The 18597-nt window shown below is 41.5% G+C and overlaps 1 protein-coding gene across 1 annotated transcript in view; it reads right to left on the reverse strand.

The window, feature by feature from the left end:
- Positions 1-1482: 1482 nt before the first annotated feature.
- LOC148041564 (187-kDa microtubule-associated protein AIR9-like) overlaps positions 1483-18597 on the reverse strand; it is a 33295-nt gene continuing 16180 nt past the window's right edge. Inside the window, exons 14-37 of the mRNA XM_087680751.1 lie at positions 18306-18441; positions 17103-17203; positions 16930-16977; positions 16653-16840; positions 16308-16425; positions 9619-9746; positions 9370-9538; positions 9101-9219; positions 8373-8541; positions 7766-7850; positions 7099-7172; positions 6892-7011; positions 6622-6799; positions 5713-5834; positions 5342-5549; positions 5046-5119; positions 4758-4896; positions 4480-4661; positions 4206-4361; positions 2716-2847; positions 2527-2585; positions 2415-2447; positions 2153-2293; positions 1483-2060 (exon numbers count right to left, since the gene is read on the reverse strand). Of these exons, the coding sequence (XP_087536877.1) occupies positions 1890-2060; positions 2153-2293; positions 2415-2447; positions 2527-2585; positions 2716-2847; positions 4206-4361; positions 4480-4661; positions 4758-4896; positions 5046-5119; positions 5342-5549; positions 5713-5834; positions 6622-6799; positions 6892-7011; positions 7099-7172; positions 7766-7850; positions 8373-8541; positions 9101-9219; positions 9370-9538; positions 9619-9746; positions 16308-16425; positions 16653-16840; positions 16930-16977; positions 17103-17203; positions 18306-18441 (3050 nt within the window). The 3' untranslated portion in view covers positions 1483-1889. The remainder of the gene's footprint in view (positions 2061-2152; positions 2294-2414; positions 2448-2526; positions 2586-2715; positions 2848-4205; positions 4362-4479; positions 4662-4757; positions 4897-5045; positions 5120-5341; positions 5550-5712; positions 5835-6621; positions 6800-6891; positions 7012-7098; positions 7173-7765; positions 7851-8372; positions 8542-9100; positions 9220-9369; positions 9539-9618; positions 9747-16307; positions 16426-16652; positions 16841-16929; positions 16978-17102; positions 17204-18305; positions 18442-18597) is intronic.

Below are 18597 nucleotides of genomic sequence, written 5' to 3' on the forward strand. Positions count from 1 at the left end.
TTCATTCAGCATAGATTTTACTGTTGCGTGTGCTGCAGTCATGACACACGTGGCACAATCCTTGATAGGTTTAGCAACTCCTCATTGCCCTTTTTTTTGGCCCCCTTGATCCCCTTCAAACAAAACTTCATTGTTTAGCAACTCATTGCCCTTTTTATTGGTACCCTTGATACCCTTCAAACAAAACTTCATTGTTTGCAAGCCATTCTTCAAAGCAGGTAGTTGTATGACTAGATGATACAATACTACCCATGCCTTGAGGACCAATTCCATGTAGGCTATAATTTTATCAGCACTCAAGTTGCTTCAAAATATACTCTCAATGTTTGATGATCCAGTCCTACTAGATGGTTACCACATGATGAGGTGCTTCACTTCTCTTGAGCCATAGGATTCTCATGCCTTTAGGCCAACCTACGTTGTATATGCCCCATTTATTATCATGTAGCCTAGTGTATGTATTTCAACATTAAACATTTGAGTTTTGAGTACACTTTTCCGTGTGTAATTATTGAGCTTTTGATAGTGGTATGTTACTTTTCTCGTGAAATTTGGGGCTGTTCCCAAATGCCTCTGATGATTACAGCGCTCACACAATGCTCTAAATATTCTACGATCAAAATAGTTGGGACCTTTCCATTGCTCTCGCCTAAAACGTCTGTACATGATTTGATAGAGGTAAAGATTAGCACAGCAACAAGCTCTAACAGCTTCATGTTGATCCTGTCAGTAAAGCCCATCCACTTCTTCATCCTAGTCGTCTTATCTTTTCTCAAGGCCTAGAACCCTGACAAGGGTTCTGTTTTATCCACCATATCGTAAGTTCACAGACTTAATCGTGTTGCAAAATTGTTCTGCTTCTAGAAAGCTTGTGGAGTTTGCCTTCAACTGTAGAGAGGAACTACTTGTAACTTTGAAAGGCTGTAGGAAACTAGCCCCTTCCTAATGGTTTATAAAAGCTTTGTAGGACCAATGTTCCACCTTTAAACTAGTCCTATGGATATTCCAAGATACATCTACTAAGATGCTGCAAATAATATAACTCGCAGATTATGAACATGCTCTAGCACCAACCCCCCAAACCAGAAGAAAGGGAAAAAGAAAAGCATTCCAGTTAAAACGCTAGGAGTCTTCCTTCTAAACAAAGGAAAATCACCCTCCCCATCGTTCGAAATTCCAAAGAAGATAATTCCCAACTCTCCACCACAAGATACATGCCTTATGTAACGCACTCGATCAAACCAAGAACGTTTGGATATAAAGCTGTGGTCACACCAATCCTCTCAATATTAGCATTTGGATACCACGCAAATTTCTCATCTCCTCTCGCCTGTCTGTCCGTGTCTGTGTGTGTGTGTGTGTGTGTGTGTGTGATAAATAGTTTTGTAGAAACTGCTGATATGCGGAAAACATCATTTTTGTTCTAGCAAAACAACCTTTGAATTGAATTCAAAATTCTTTTGAATCAAATTCCCAAAAATCTGGTGTGAAACCCCTTCTCAAACCAGAGGTTGTAAAGAATCTATTTCAGTTCAACTATCATCAGCTTGGGAAGCCATCAAATGCTCCCTCAATGCATGAGGACTATACATAGGACACATTGTGGTTCAGGTAAGCTCTGCTACCACAGAGCGAAATGTTCTTTCATACAAATATTGACAGAGCTCATAATGTACATTGGAAATACAACGGTGCACTTGCTTGCGGCAGACTACAAAACTCAGCAGAGAAGTTGAATAAACTAATAGTGACTCTCTTGGTATGGAAAAACTATGGCAAATGGCTTCTCTTGTATAGAAGGGTCCAGAAAAATCCTATCTGGATGACCCTTAGGAAGAGCATCAATACTATAGTACAAATCAGGATTCCGAAACAAATCACCTTGGGATTCACATCTTCAATAACAAGTTCAAAGGAGTGCTGTTAAATCGTTGTGCCAGACCTCTGATAACAAGAACAATGACATCACGCATGTACCTTGTTTGTACCATTAGATCTACCTCATTTTCACTGTCAATGACAATTTTGAATCGATGTTGTTCATTGCGGAAGACTTCCATCTGCAATTAAATAAAACAATGCACCATCAAATTAGCTTTGGAAAACTCTGCAAGCAACAAACAAGCTTACATGCATCATAAAAGAGACTTACATGAAATGGTGGCTCATATGTGCCCCTGATTTCTGTGCTGGGAAATGATGTCTTTGAGCCAGGCTTTATTACTTTTACCCTTTTCTTGTTGATGTCTAAAACGCGTCTTTCCAAATTTCCAAGATTCGGTTGCTGCTGCACCTATCAGTATAGCATCGACTCAGCAACAAATGGATGAAAAGGTAAACAGAGAGTACACATTATGACCACTTGTGAAACGACTCAGTACACATCATGACTTCTTGTGAAACTACTGCCTTACCTTCATTGGAGAGCGATCTCGATCCCGCAAAGCCTACAATGACATGGACAGGTTAGTGAACATGGAGAAGCTGTTATGTTAGCCATCAAGCCAGAAAAACATCAAAACTAACCTCAAACTTTACAGCACCTAACTCCAGCTTTTGTTTGACCTCTTTGGCGATTTCAGGCTCTGCAAAACAATGTCATAAGAATCCAAACATAATCCACGATCTTGAGCAAGAAGTGACAGCAAATAATTTAGACACAGCTCCCTGTACTCTCGTGTAAGTTAAGAATGGGCCAAGAGAAGAAGAACTCACCAACAGCTATCGGCTCCGTGGAAGCTGAGACAGGTGCTCCCTCAACACCATCATCGCGAACTGGAGTGTACACTGCCACAAGTCTGTAACCCACATCATCAACATTTGCCTCGTACATTCTACCAACTTCACCTGGAGAGTTTCAAAAAAGAAACCGTAGATTACTTTCGATACACCTGCATGTTTCAAGAATCATCTTTGAAGATGGAAGGACATTCATTCTTTTTACCAAGTTTGTCAAGGACAGGAAAAATAATCCTGAGATAAGTTCAGCCAAGATAAAAACAGTATACCCTGGTATCACTTCCCCTAAGTGTCATTTGCATTATCCAAGTCTCTTCTTTCAAGAGGAGAGAGAATCAGAAAGTACTTGACAGACTTTGGCCATAGAAATATGATATAGGGGGAATAAAGGGAATGTGGAATGGCAAGATGGAGCAAGCAGGGCCATCCCCTTCCCCTAAGTGTCATCTGCATTGCTCTTCTTTCAAAAGGAGAGAGAATCAGAAAGTGCTTGACAGACTTTGGCCATAAAAATATGATATAGGGGAGATAAAGGGAATGTAGAACGACAAGATGCAGTGAGCAGGGTCAGCAAGTGGGATGGTAAATGTGATTTAGAGAATGCAATTTGCATTCATATTCTCGTCATACTGAACTCCACTGAAATGTACCCATCAGTGGACAGATATGGAGGGATGCCACAAGAAACATGAATGGACTGAGAATAAAAGATAGTGGCAAGTATGGGCGGAGGGGAAACAAGATTGAAGGCAGCTCATAGCTCACACAAAGTTGAGGAACGTCGATGAAGGATACATAAATATCACACAGAGGGTTCAAAAGACCCATATCAAAGTTCTCCTTAGCCATGATATGCCACCGCTTTGAGGCCATGCCACATGCTAAACACAATTTCACCTTCAACCCAAAGGTCCAAGAAGAGGTCGCATAGAGAGACCATGGAATCTGCATGTGGCATTACCTCCTCTCACAAGAGGCTGGGCAGAGACTCCAGATGCACTTCTCAAGCATGGATGGATAATGCTGCATGTTTTGGGATATCCAAGAGGCCTCAGCATTCAAACCATATTTTTAACTGGCCCTTGACCACACACCTTAGCATATGCCCAAAAAGCTTAAAAACTTTCGGAGGCATGACCCAAGGGATTCGGTAGTTTTTAAGGAGAGATTTGGTGGTTTTATAGACCAAGGGTCTTGCCTCTGTTTCAGTGCCTTCAGACACTTCTGCATATCCTAGTCATGGTAGCCAGCAATGTGGTGCAATTGTTTACTTTCTTTTCTATTCATTATGCTCCTTTGCTTACCCTTCTGTTCAATTTATAGTGTCCTCTTATAGAAAGGCCTTTTCAGGGCCTGGATGGCTACTCATTATACAGCCAGCCGGAATCCAGCATGTTCTTGTTATGTTTCTTATAGTCTAACACTTTGAAACACAAAAATCGAGGCAGAAAAAGCAGTTGTATTACCTGGGATGGGAATGAGGTCAGGGCTACCAGCCATAGCTCGAAACCATTGTATTGTGCTTTTACCTTCCTTGCCTCCACTGTAGATACCCCGGACAGCATATACATTTGTGTGATAGCCCTGGCCTTCAATTTCTAGTTTATTTATTTTTGGCAGGCCTGCAAATGTAATGTAATAACAAGGCTCTGCAATGTCAGAACATCTAATTGAAACAATGTCTGAACTCTGCTATCAATATCAAAAACCAGTATTCACAAGTGTTTACAGGATCCTTGCCTGGGCTTATTGTTGCAGAGACTGCTGAAACAGGTGCTGACGATCTACCAAAAACGTCGTACATGACACACTCACATCGAATTGCATACCCAATGTCCTCAAAGCGAACTTTGTATGAACAACCTCGCTGAAGTGGCAGACCCTCAAAGGAGTCTACCAAACTTGGATCAGGGGACCGTGACCTAGATCCGATCAAGTTCCAAAGATGTTCAGCTAAAAATTGATGAAGGGAATCGCTATCTGGATTCTTGCAAATGCAACAAAATACAAGAACTGACCATTGATATCTGACTTCCTTCTTGAATTTTTCCCAGATGTGTTGTTGGCTTTCACTTTTTGGCATCACTTCCAAAGCAGTCAGAACTTCTCCTTCAACAGCTTTTCCTGTCAGAACCAGCTTCTGCACTCTTGGCGATTCTGTAAAACAAGCCACAAGAGAGATTAAAAATGACTCACTAGAGAGACACTAAACAAGTCACGGTGGTTCTGTAGATACAACTCACAAGAGAAAGAGCTGATAATAAACAGAAAATGCTCTTCTTTGTCAAATAATCAAAGAACCTCACCGGGTAAGATTACACCACTTGGTTCTGACAACACAAGTTCTCCACTGACACCATCCTGCCTTACAGGAAGATACCTGTGTTGAAATTGATAAATTCAAATCTTAATAGCCAAATAGCTGCAGTTATATGGCTTACAGCTAGACAAGACAGACAATTGCAATCCAATAAGCTTTGGAACAGGACAGAGAAGTGACTGCACAAAGTTACCCTAAAAATGGACAGAACAACGCACAACTTCGATACAAAACAAGAATACAAGTATGCAACATCACAGAAAAATCAGGTTGTGACCATACCCAAAAACCAAAGAGCATGTATAGTCATCATCTCCAACGGTATATGACACAGAGGTAGCTCCTGGAATCAACGCCATAGTACCATCAGATGCCTGCCTATACCAGCACATTTGACTTTCCCCTTGCAGCCCTCCATAGTAAATGCCTTCTCCAACATAGGTTCCTGGCGATGCTTCTTTGAGAGCAACATGATGCACTGATGGCAGAGCTGAATACAAATATCAAACATAGTTGGTGATTGGCAACTAAATGCATGTTCATCCAAGGGCACAAACTGCCATGGAACACTTGAATAATCAGATATGTCATTTCATGAGCCAGTTCCAAAAAAGGGAACATGCAATCTTTTGAAGGCTTGTAAACTGTCGAACCTGGTGCAACCATGCGATTGCTGCATGCAAAACAAGGAGTTCCCTTCTTTCCATCTTTCCGTGCTGGGATCCAACAAAGAACCAAATATGTTCCCACATCTTCCAGTGTTGGAGTATATGTCCTGGAACAAAACCAGAAAAACTAAAATATATAAGTGTTCATGTAAACCACATACCTTGGATTTATTCAAACATTTTGACCACGATTACAAAATATGAAGTCGCTCATACTTCCCAGGAAAGACTTCCTCTTCCACGACACTAAAAAGTATAGTCTAGCCCCAAAGAATCTGTTAAATCCTAGAGGAATAAAGGTGCTGAAACAGGCATGCTTAACATATGCTTTCGAAAATCAGATCATACCACAAGCATCATTAAAACCAGATTTAGCTTTAAGATATACGATATGTATGCATTGATTGTTGGAACTCTTTCTTTAACCAGAATGACAAAAACTTGAAAATGAACTCCTAAAGGGACATGCAAACACGTGAACAATAATAGAAAATGATGTTTTCAAAAAATATATTTCAACACTACCTGCTTAGGCTTTCAGAATCCCTGCTTAAGATCCAGCTCAAGTAGATTACGCCTTGACAACAAGTTTATGATGACTTTTGCATATTGATCTAAGAAAGGTGCAATCAAAAGGAATAATCCCTACAAGCATAGGCTTTCAGAAACCCTGCTTAGTGCCCAGCTCAGATAGTTTATACCTGAGAACAATCTATGGCACTTGGCTTGTGGTGCTTATTGATCTAAAGTGCAAACAAGATTAGCAAACATGTACTGATTTGAAGGCCTCAATCACTGAATGAATACTCAGATTTCATGGCACTGTAGCAGTACACATCTTTGAATTGGCATATGATTATTTGAAATAAGTTTGCAATGAGAAAGATAACCCACTCGGCTGCCCCAAGAAATTCAACTTCCTCCGGAATTTCATCTCCTTGCAATCTTTCATGTGAGCGAAACCAAGAAAAGTCAACACTGCCCTCAGTCCCACCAAAGTATGATCTTTCAGGTATCACTTCCACATCTTGCAAGCAATCTGGAATGCTTAAGCTGATGCCGGTGGGATCCCCTGTACAGGTACCGATAAACATAAGAATCTGAAGTGAATGTAGTGGTAAGATAAATTTCTTACTATAATGAGGTGTGGTACATGTGACATACCATCCCGAACAAAATCAGAAGTAACTGTTTTGGGAATGCCAGTTACACCATCCCTCCGAACAGGTGTATACACAAGTTTGATGCGACAACCAATATCTTCAGTTGTCAAGACCATAGTATCTACATAAGAATAGAATGCCTTAGAAATTGCAAGAAGAAAATCCATTCCTACGTATCTCATGCGTGTTCCATTATATTGAAAAGTACCATCAGTCCCCAGCTGCTTTTCTAGCCCATCAGGTGTCACCTGACTCCATACAGCTTTGCAAGCTCCTTGCACCCTGTTGGAAACAATCGTAAACCCTAGAGGAGAATAAACAAAAAGCGATGCACAATCTTGCAGAAACGTACACCTACATATAATGAGACAATGAAGAGTTATGTTTTCAATAAGAAGACCTTCCTGGAGAGTTGATTTGCAACTGAAGATATTTACATTGCAATGGATAAAACAACAGGCCTCCTAGTCATGGGAAGTCTCCAGACTTTTGCCAAGTCAACAGCCCAATATATTCTAATGCAGCCATACAGCAGATCACTTAACTATCATACGGGCTAGTTAGGCCATAGCCACCACAAAAATAAGAAGCTAGAGCATAGCTGGGGGGATTAAAACATCAGAAGAAGAATGTAGCATGAAACATCAAAGCCAGAAATAAGGTAAGGACCTGTGAAGATTGAACAATAGGTAGGATTATAATCCATGTACCTTGTCAGTTTAGTGGGCAACATTAGAGTACTGTTGTAGACAAGCAGCCATAACCTCTCAGATGCAGAATATGATATGAAAGCTCAAATCGGGGCTACAAAATTTACGGCCGCAATACACCATAGTCGTAGGAAAAGCTGGTTCTAGTGAGGAATAGGCACATACCCTCCTCTGTAAACTGCAAGATATCTGAGTGCTCCACCTTCAATAGGCTCACCCAGCAACTCTAAGGACTCACAAGCAGGTAGAGCTGCACAATCATTCGAACCCAAACAAAATAGTGTTACTTTAGTTCACCCAAATGAACCAACCAAAAGTTTCTCAGCTTATTATCTAACTTCAACAACATACTATTACAATATTTTATGCCACATCAAACAAAACTCCAAATGCAATAGCAGTTCTGCATCCTTATGAGAATAACAATAGCTAATGTGGATGCAGTAGGCTAGGATAAAAGCCATAAAATTAAAGCAGTGAATGTCAGTTCTATTATCCTTCCGTACAGACCAGAAGACTCTTTGCATACAGTCCATACATAGATCTAGAAACATCAATCTGAACCATGCAAAAGATAGCTTTCTAAATGAAACACAAGACACAGTAGAAGCTGACAAGCAACTGAAAGAAGACAGCACAAAAAGTGCCCTTATAAATACATTAGCAAAAAAAAAAAGGGAGGGAGCAAAGCAAAAATGAACCCATACTCCACTATTGGCATGGACCTTTGCTTGATCCAAAAATAGCAATTGATAAATTTATGGAGTCCTACCAGATATTATGGGTCCAATGGGCCGAGAAACAGCAACTGGCCCCTTGGCACCATCTGATCGGATAGGCTCGCATGAAACACAAAGACAGCTGTCTATATCTTCCATACAGACAGTATATGTGTGACTTGTAGCCCCTTTGATTTCCCACTGTGTTCCATCAGGTAGTATCTGCAAGAAAGAAAAGATTATGACTGGTTTTTGAGAAGATTATGACTGGTTTTTGAGAAAAAAAGAGCCAACAGCGATTATCAGAATTCACTACAATGCTTAACAGTCTTTTTGAGACTGAAATTGATAAACTGCTGATCGGAAGCTTAGCCTCAACCGTAAAAGCACTAGCAGTAGCTCATTCAAAATATGAAAGGAAACAAGACATTTGTTAAATATGTTCAATGCTTCCACAGACTAGGAAAGAAACTCCCGATTGAGCAACCCATCTAGCCAGATGCCCTTGATCACCTTAGATTTGGAGGACAAGTTAGGTGTGCAAATGTAACCTAGAAGGAAGTTGAGCAGGCAACCCAAATATAATCATTTGGACTTTCTAACCAGAAAATAAACTGGATCTCAAACGACTCCTTGATATTCAAAAGGGCCGACATTCTGCATGACACATTTGAATGTGGTGGTTTGGAATTCTCACACTTTAAAAGAGAATTAATCATACAAGTAGCAATCCAACTCCATCATCCCAAACAGACAGACATTTTGAAAGAATGTCATTTACCTGAAACCATTGAAGCACAGAAGAACCTTCATTTCCACCCCAATATGTCTTCTCTACTAGCAGCTGAACTCCCTCAACAGGATCCCCTCGGATTTCTAGAGACAAAACCTTTGGTGGAGCTGGCCAGAGGTAAAATTTAAATGAAAACAAAGCATGCTTCCTGTTAATAGTGAAGCCTCAGAAAGAACGGCTTGGACAATGATGATGACCTCTATTCAAACACAAACCCTGCACCCCTCTTCCAAACGAAGGGAGAAAAAGGAAAGTACCTGGTCGAATGCATTCGTGTCCCATTACAATTCTTGCTTCTCCAACTGTTCCATCATCGCGAACAGGTATGCACTTGAATGATACAAATTTGTTCACAGCCTCCTTTGTGATGTGATATTGTAGAAGCCCTGTCGATTCCAATATTGGCGTGCCAGGCTCAATTTCATTCTGGAAAAAAAAATGAAGTTAAAAGCTATGAGCACATAACTGGATTCACATTTCTAACAGATATGAAGATCCATTAATACCTCGTGGAGGTACCAGCTGTATTGACTGTTTCCTTCATGACCTCCAACATATCCATATGAAGCTGTTAAAGTTTCCCCTTCTATATACTCGCCAGTTATGGAAAGGAAACTGAGACTTGGAGGCAACACTGCCACAAAGGGATGTAATACAATAACTAAATGTGCCATCAAACAGAAAAATGTGGAATTATGCAGTGAAAAAACTTAATGCCTGATACGCATACTTTCTGCAGGACAAGTACTCCTATCAACATGCATCCAAAATGTCCACATTACACATGATATTGCATTCCCCCAAGTTTGTTGCAAAAATCACTGTACCCTGATTAGCGCACACCGGGAAGGTTTACAAAAACAAGAAGACTGAGTATAAATAAATGTGTGAGGATCCCTTGGTGATCTTAGCTAGCTGTTCTGCAGGATAGATCATGGTTGGGATACAGCAAGGTATGGAATAAAGAGCCATTGTATGATCTGTAATGCCACAAAATGTTTCTTTACCTCTTGTTGAGGCACCAAAATTAAGGGCAGCATTAACACAAGATTATTGTGCATTAAGTTCTATTTCAGCTCCACAAAAACAGCCCCAAAAAATTTGTATTCATTAAACAGGCTTTTTGTTTGGCAGTAGGACAAATGCAAAAAAATATGTGAGTGAGCAATGCCAGGAAAGGAATGCAGAGAGAAAAGAAGAGCAAATGAAATACAAAAGAAGCAAAGAGAGAACACTTTGATCTGAATACAATGCAAGGCTGCAGACATTTCCCCTGCTACGTGTACTCCCGCCAAGGACCAAAAGAAGAAGAAGGAAGACAAATCTAAGGACAAAGACAAGGAGTCTACCTGTCACATTTGTGGCAAAACAAGTCACTGGAAGAAGGATTATCCCGACAAGGAGAAGAAAGAGAAGGAGAAGAAGGAGAAATCCTCAAAGGATTCCAGAGCAGTGGCTGCTCCCTCATCAGCTGCTTTCCTCCATTTGGAGGTGGTTGAGGATTCGACCCTGCCGACTTCTCATGCTGCGTTGACGGCCCCATTCACTCGGGAGTGGATTGTTGACCGTGGTGCCTCTAGGCACATGACTCCATCTTCAGCAGGTGTACTCGTTTGCAGCCTTCTCATGGTCGTATTCTTATTGGAGATAGTTCATCTATTCCTATTCAAGGACGGGACAACATGCATCTTATTCCAGATGGGCGTGGTGGTGCCCATGCATCTGAGGTACTTTATGTGCCAGCTTGGGGTATCATCTTCTCTCAGTGCACAAGAATTGTGCACTCGGCCTCTTGGTCAAATTTGATGTGGATTCATTTCGGATTCTTGATCAAGGATTGAGAGCGGCTATTTCTTCAAGTTACGAGGAGAATGGAGTCTACAAGTTGCGGTCTTCTTCTACCTTGACTTCTCTTCTTTTTACCTCTCAAACTCAGTCCGAGCTTTGGCATGCTCAATTTGGTCACCTCAATTATGAATACCTTTAAAAGGCGTCTAAGGACCAGTTTGTTCGAGGTTTGCCGGATATTGTGGTGAGTCAACAGCCTTGTATATCCTGCATCCGTGGGAAGCAAACTCGTGATGTTGTTCCCAGCAAGGCTTCGAGGCAGTCTTCAACACCTTGGAGCTTGTTTCCACCGATCTTTGTGGATTGATGAGAACGGAATCCCTTCGAGGGAGTTTGTATTTCGTGCTCATTGTAGATGATTACAACAAGATGACATGGGCCTATTTCTTAAAACTGAAGTCGAAGGCTTTCTCCAACTTCAAGGATTGGTTGCTCTTTGAGGAGAACCGATCAAGGCGGAAGCTGAAGACCTTATGATCGGATAAGGGCAAAGAATTTGTTTCTAATGAGTTTGCTCGGTTTTGTGTAGATCATGGCATACACTAGGAGTTTGCCAATACAAACACCCCTCAGGAGAATGGCATTTTGGAGCAAAATAATTGCAATGTCATTGAGATGGCCCATACCATGATGGAGTATCGTCAGACACCTCAGTGTCTATGGGCTGAGGCTATGGCTACTTCAGTTCACATCCTTAATCGTTCCCCTACTTCCATTATTGTTGGTATGACTCCTTTAGAGCCGTACTTTGGATCAAAGCCCGATGTTTCTTATTCCACGGTTTTTGGTGTAATGCTTATGTTCACATCCCGAAGACATGCGTGACAAATTTGAAGCGGCTTCTAGAAGACAGGTGTTTGTGGGCTATAGCTCGCAATCTCAAGGCTACCAATTATATGATCCTGTTAAGCAAGATGTCTACACAAGCCGTGATGTTCGGTTCGTGGAGGTTCTAACCCCAGAGGGAAGTGAGGATCACCCTATACTTGGAGATCCCGGTGGCAGGGCCCCAATGACTGTTCCTCTCGAGCCTGTGTCTCTTGAGGACTCTTCTTCAGATGACGAGTCTACTTCCCAACCACCAGATTCACCAATTGGTCCTCTGTTGACAATGGACCTTTCAAAAACTTCAACAGATGGAGAGCACCGAGATGAGATTTGGCCTCCTCGTTGGGCCCATGACACGCTCCGAGATTTAGGGATCAAGGGGTCCCTGAGGAGTGGCAACCGCAAGATGGACTGCGGAGGTCACAGCGGCACAAGGCACATACTATGGAGCTTGTTTGATCTAACTACTGTTTGATGTCCTGTGTTATGCAAGATAGAGAGCCTACATGACTGAAGGAGGCTTTGCAGTCTGATCATTGACGAAAAGCAATGAAAGCCGAGTTGGAGGCTATTGAGCAGAATGGCACTTGGTACCTTGTGTCTTGTCCCTCTCATAAGAAGGTGATTGGTGTCAAATGGATCTTCAATAGTGATGGCTCTTTGGACAAGCACAAGGCTTGCCTTGTTGCTAAAGGTTTTGCACTGCGCCCAAGTATTGATTTCCATGATACTTTTGCCCCTACCGCTTGCATGGAAACTATTCGTGTTGTTCTTGCCTTGGCTGGTCATAGGAGATGGCATGTCTTTCAATTCGATGTGAAGTCGACCTTCTTGAATGGTGATTTGAAATAGGAGATCTATGTAGAGCAACCTCCTAGCTTTGATTCCTCAAATGGGAAGATTTACAGGTTGAAGAAGGCCTTGTATGGCCTGAAGCAAGCTCCACGTGCTTGGAAGGAGAAGATTGATTCGTTTCTCCGAGCCAAGTTGGGATATTGGCACTCTAGGGCCAATCCGCAGCTTTATGTGCACACTTCCCAGGGTGGTTGTGTGTTGTTTGTTTTGTATGTTGATGACTTGATTGTTACAGGTGATCATGCCCAAAAGGTCGAAGAGACGAAGACAGCCCTACATCAAAAGTTTGAGATGACGGATTTAGGACTTCTCCATTTATTTTTGGGTCACGAGATTTATCAGACTCAGAGGGGGATCTTCATCTCTCAACAGAGATATGTACAAGAGCTCTTGGTGACTTTTGAAATGGAGGATTGTCGATCCATTTCTACTCCTATGGATCCGAACTGAAAGGCCACTTCACATGTAGATTCTCCTTTGGTGGATACTACCTGCTACCGTCAACTGATTGGATCATTGATTTTTCTCCTCGATAGACAAGTTGATCTATGTTTTGTTGTAGGTCTCTTGGTTGGGTTCATGAATGCACCTCAGCAGGTGCATTGGCAAGTTGCTCAAAGGATACTTTGGTTTCTGAGGGGAACCTCCGACCTTGAGATTTCCTATCGAGCATGTATAGGTGCTTCTGATCTTGTTTTTGCAGTTGGAGTGATTCGGATTGGGCTGGCAATGTGGGCGAAAGGCAGTCTATTACAGGTTATTGTTTTACCTTGGGTGCTGGTGCTATCTCTTAGAATAGCAAGAAGCAACCCACGATAGCCCTATCTTTGACTGAGGCTGAGTATCGAGCTACGTCTTCTACCACATGTGAGACTGTGTGGCTTTGGCGTTTGTTGGAGAAGCTTGGCTGCCCCCAAACTCGTCCTACTATTTTGCGGTGTGACAATGAGAGTTACATTGCCTTGGTACAAAATCCTATATTCCATGCTCGGACGAAGTACATAGAGATCTAGTACCACTTCATCATGGAGAAGCTTCTGGATGAGACCATCGATGTGGAATACAATAAGACCGAAGACAATCTTGCATATTTGTTTACGAAGGCACTTCCCCAAGCTTTATTACTTCACCGACATTCCGAATACCTCCCAAGATCTGAGAGGGGTTGTTAAGAGTCATTCCCTAGACTGGCAAGCAAGAGCCACATGGCAGGCTGCCATGTGGCAGCAATCGGACTGCATCAGTCGGCTGCATTTAATGCAATTGACCTGAACAATTATGGGCATTATTTCCAGCCTCTAAATAGGCTGAGTTTCCAGCAATCTTGGCATATTGTCTCACAGTTTTCGGCCTGCAGACTGCAGAGATTGCTCTCGGAACTGACAGAGATCGAGATCCTCAAGGTGGAGACATACGCAGATATTCTCTCTGCACCCATGTATAATTCTGCATCCTTATACAGCATTCTTCACTGCAGATTTTCTACATCTCACTCTCTTTCTCTCTCTCTCCTCTCTCTGTTCTTGTCACGATCATTCGCTTCCGCATTGCTTCACTCTGACACATAGGTGATCATGTGTTGAATGAGAACTACAAGGTAGAAAACGTAGATGCAACATGAATACTCCGACGGCATACACTACTACATGCACCTCAATTGTAAAGCACCATGAGTAATGCAGTAGTAATCTTGTTGAGCACCAAAAAACTAAGATAGTGCTCTTAATGAAAATAAGAGGAAGCAATGGAAGAGAGAGATACAACCATCACCTACACTAGTAAGTTAGGCATGCAACCAGAGTCCAGACTCCTCAAACAAGAGCATCACCAAGCCTCACAATGCCCCCACATAGAAAGGACAATAAAACTATGCCATGTCGATAACCACCATAGAGCTAAAGGTTATACATGCACAACATTGACTTTTACTTACATGTAGGCAATGTGCCTGAAGACTGCATGACCTTCTTTACAATAGGAGACATAGGCGCCAAAGATAGTGTGAATGTGAACAAAAGTAAACAAATCCACATAGTCCACCAAACTAAAATATGAGAGCATCAACATGCCCTCTCACACCTCTAAGTGGAAGCAATGTGAGGTGTGATTGCAACATCACTAGACTAGAGCCTACTAGGCCTAGAGTGACCTAATATAAAAATCGTTGTGTCATCACAAACTCCGACTATGTATAGAATCACCATTGCTACAAATTGCAGCAACATGCATTCCCTAAGATGCCTCCCATGTAGAAATGACCTTGGAACTCTGCAAAGTCAATATCCACCATAAACCTAAAGGTAATAGATGTATATTATGCATTTTCGCTTGACTCAATGATCTCAATGATCTCCTGCAATAGAAGACCATAGGCGCCAAAGATAGTGTGAATGTGACCACTATGAACAAATCCACATGGTCAACCACACCAAAGCATGAGAGCATCGGCTTGCCCTCTCACATGTTGCTCTTTAGTGGAAGCAATAGGAGGTGTGCTTGCAGCACCACTAGAATTTAAGAACCCTTGCCATTGGTAGACCCAAAGTGAACTGAGATAGAGACCACCCTGTGATCTCAAACTTTGGTAACCCATAGAACCACCATTGCTACCAATTGCAGCTACAAGAGATCGTACACATCTTGGTTGTCTTTTGAAGTTACAACAAGTCACACAATATCATCTCATCAGCTTCATGTGCGCAACCACCATTTAACAACATGGTGATAGAAGTAGAGACTCCTCCAAAGGCCGAAGTAATCCAACACCCTCTCTTGAAAGCACTAGTAAGCACCATGGCACTCAACCACCAAACGTTGAGCCTCTCAATCACAAGAGCATAGCAAGATCATGAATGAACTGAAATAAGTGCACCTTACCTTGCACAAGAAGAGATAAGCAAAGAAAAGCACACAGTCACAAATGACAGCAACATAGTCCCATACTCCACGTGAACAACTAACAACAATTTCACGGCATCATCGCAACAAACACAGCCAAATGCCCACACACATCATCATACATGGTAACAAACACCACCACGTGTGTCAAGAAAGCACAAAGGTGCTGCAGCCTGCAAGTAGCAATACATCACAACAGCACAAGGGTTGCCTAACAGCCACGCACAAGGTTGACATAGGACATGGCGCTCACAAGCAAATGCATGGCAACATATAAGACAGTGCAGATGTATAGCAGTGGCCAATGTGAGCAGCAAAGCAGCAACGTCAACAATTCAACACAGGCAGTCCACAATGAAAGAACAGCAACCAGATCAGCAAAAGCCTCCACATCTGATACTGCGTCAAAATAGCACAAAACAATGGAAGCAAAAGAACATGATAATTGATAAATGCAAAGAAAAATAAGACATACAATAAGCCAGTTAAAGGAATCCACCAGCAATGATCAATGAGATACAACAAGCGCATACAAGATGCCACAGAGAATGAGCCCAAGTCTCCTCTCTCCCATATGTGCAAAGCAATCATCCAACAAGGTGTGCATGCCCCATGCCTGTATGCAGAAAAAGTGGTCCAAGGTATGTCTACCTCATATGTTATTCCACAAAACAGTGTAGTAGGCTTCTAGAATGAGATGTTTGTATCCTGAACAGAATTTTTTGTTGTATCATGATTGAGGAAACAAGAAGTTTATATGACTTACTTTCAACAGGAATGTCGGAAAAGACCAAGGCAGGATCTCCAGTTTCACCATCTGAACGGACAGGAATGTATTTTGCTGCCAGATAAAATCCAACCGCACCAAGAGGAATACGAAAAGCCTGAACAAAAACCCAAATCAGAGGATCAGCAAAGAACCAAGAGACCTTTTGCTGAGCTCTTCTTTAGATAAGTAAGTCTCAAAGAATATACACAACAAAAAGGATGTTTATAACACAGACAAGCAAAGAGTTTAGAGCATCAAGGGACAGCAAAAGCTAGAAGTTTAGAATCAATAGATGAAGCAAGCAGTTAAACAGCAGTAAGGCAGACCCAAGAAACAAGGAACCTTAGAAATTTTGGAGGTACTGATTGCTTCAAGGTTTGCATCTCCTAGAGACTCGTCAGGAATACTTGTTTTGAACCACTGCACACGACTAGCTCCTTCAACACCCCCAGAGATAGTTGCACTGATCGCAACTTTGTTACCTTCACGTATGTCTCCAACAATCTTTAGTTGAGTGGCTTTTGGAGGAGCTGCAAATATTTACCCCATAGTCAATGTTTTTGCAAACTGTGCAATGGATGAATTTGCAGCAAGTACTAACTTGAGCTGTCAGTCATACCAAGCATTACTTTTGTTGTAATGGAAGAGACAGGATCCCCTTGAAGCCCTACACATGGTGATAAAGCTTTAGCCTGCTTAATGTTCAATAGCAGAGCCAGAATGACCTCTGATGTAAATATCTGCTTGAAGTAGAAATAGAGTAGAATGGAAACTAAATCTCTTCTAAACAACCTTCAGAATTTACAGGTGTATAAATGAACATCATCCGTAACCCAATGTCTTCCTCTGACAGGGTGTACTCAGATGCTCCCCTGGAAACGAGCTTGAATTCCCTGTCAACAATGAGTGTGGCATTTCTTAGGGCTGCTAAAACTAGAAGTTCATTTCGGAACTGAACGGTGCTTGAATTTGAGATTTGTGCGTGCCCTATTACTGACCATTTGTAAAGTCCTAAACAGCCCTATTATTGACCATAGCATGGTCCTAAATGGCCTTCGAGACTAAGGTTCATTTAAACCTCACATAATATTGCCCAAGAAAAGTTAGCATGTATAGTTGGTCCCATTTAGCTAGAAAATTTTCAGAACAATGTATGATCAGAAAGCTTCTCATAAGCTAGCGCATCCAACTCAGCTGTAAATTACACTGTAAGATTAGCAGGTTTACGTTCATCTATGACTAGCTGGTCCAAGTTTTGCTCACCTCCTTAAAAACAATAGACCATACTGCATGCTATAAAGGATTAAAAGCTTGTCATGAACCATGGCACATACATGTGAGATGTGTGAACTCTGTGAAACAGAAAAACATAGTGCCTGGAATATAAAAAGGTGGATGCATACTATAGTAGCTTGTTCACCAAAAAATTCATGTTGAGAGCATCCTGCAAGATTCGATTATTACAAAACAGCTGATCAGAAGACAGGTTTCTATGATTGTTTGCTAAGAACGTTCTCTTGTTCAAATTACTGTAGCCATTGCCAATACATAAGAGATACAATTGCTTAGATGCCTTAGGTATATTCTTCATACTGTGAATGTGAAGCTTGCATACTCATAGTAGAAATAAGCATGTATCCAAAGTGGACCCTACAGCTTTTCTTACAAGACAGTACAACAAAGATTAGTACTTGCGATTTGTGTTAGTGAATCTTTCTTTAATCTTTATAAACCTTTCTTGTTAGAAAACGTGTGCAATAGTACCTTTACTATCAACAATTAAGAACTAACCCAACAGTTAGCTACATGCACACAGAAACCATGGCAAGTGAGAAAGAACCAACCAAGAAATTTCAGTATATGAAAGATCTGTAACAAGAGTTTGTTTCTTTTGCGCTTCCATGGAATAATTATCATCACAAGTAACAGAGTTAGTCAACTTTGCCTCACATCCTGGATAGAATGCTTGCCCAGATTGAGTTTCAGGTGACTTACCCAGAATCAGGATCTTCACGAAGCCACTCAAATTTGCTAGCACCCTCTCTGCCTCCAAAGTAAGTTCCAACACCCTGTAGAGTGTTTCCCTCCACAAGATTGCCAAGTACATGAACACTTCTAACACATGGAAGAGCTGAGACCAGGAGAAAGGAAGAAAGAATCAGAAATGAACCCCTTACATTTGCAACATATGGTTCTAGCTGAAAATTTTACTTCCATTCAGTTGCTTGGATCATGAAAAGAGTATAGAGATGGTAAACATAGCCTTGTAGATAAAGCGTTGTCAAGA

The sequence above is a fragment of the Lygodium microphyllum genome, chromosome 1 (genome assembly GCF_053477565.2).
Source record: "Lygodium microphyllum isolate KBCC chromosome 1, Lygodium_microphyllum_v1.1.10, whole genome shotgun sequence".
In the NCBI taxonomy this organism is placed as follows: Eukaryota; Viridiplantae; Streptophyta; class Polypodiopsida; order Schizaeales; family Lygodiaceae; genus Lygodium; species Lygodium microphyllum.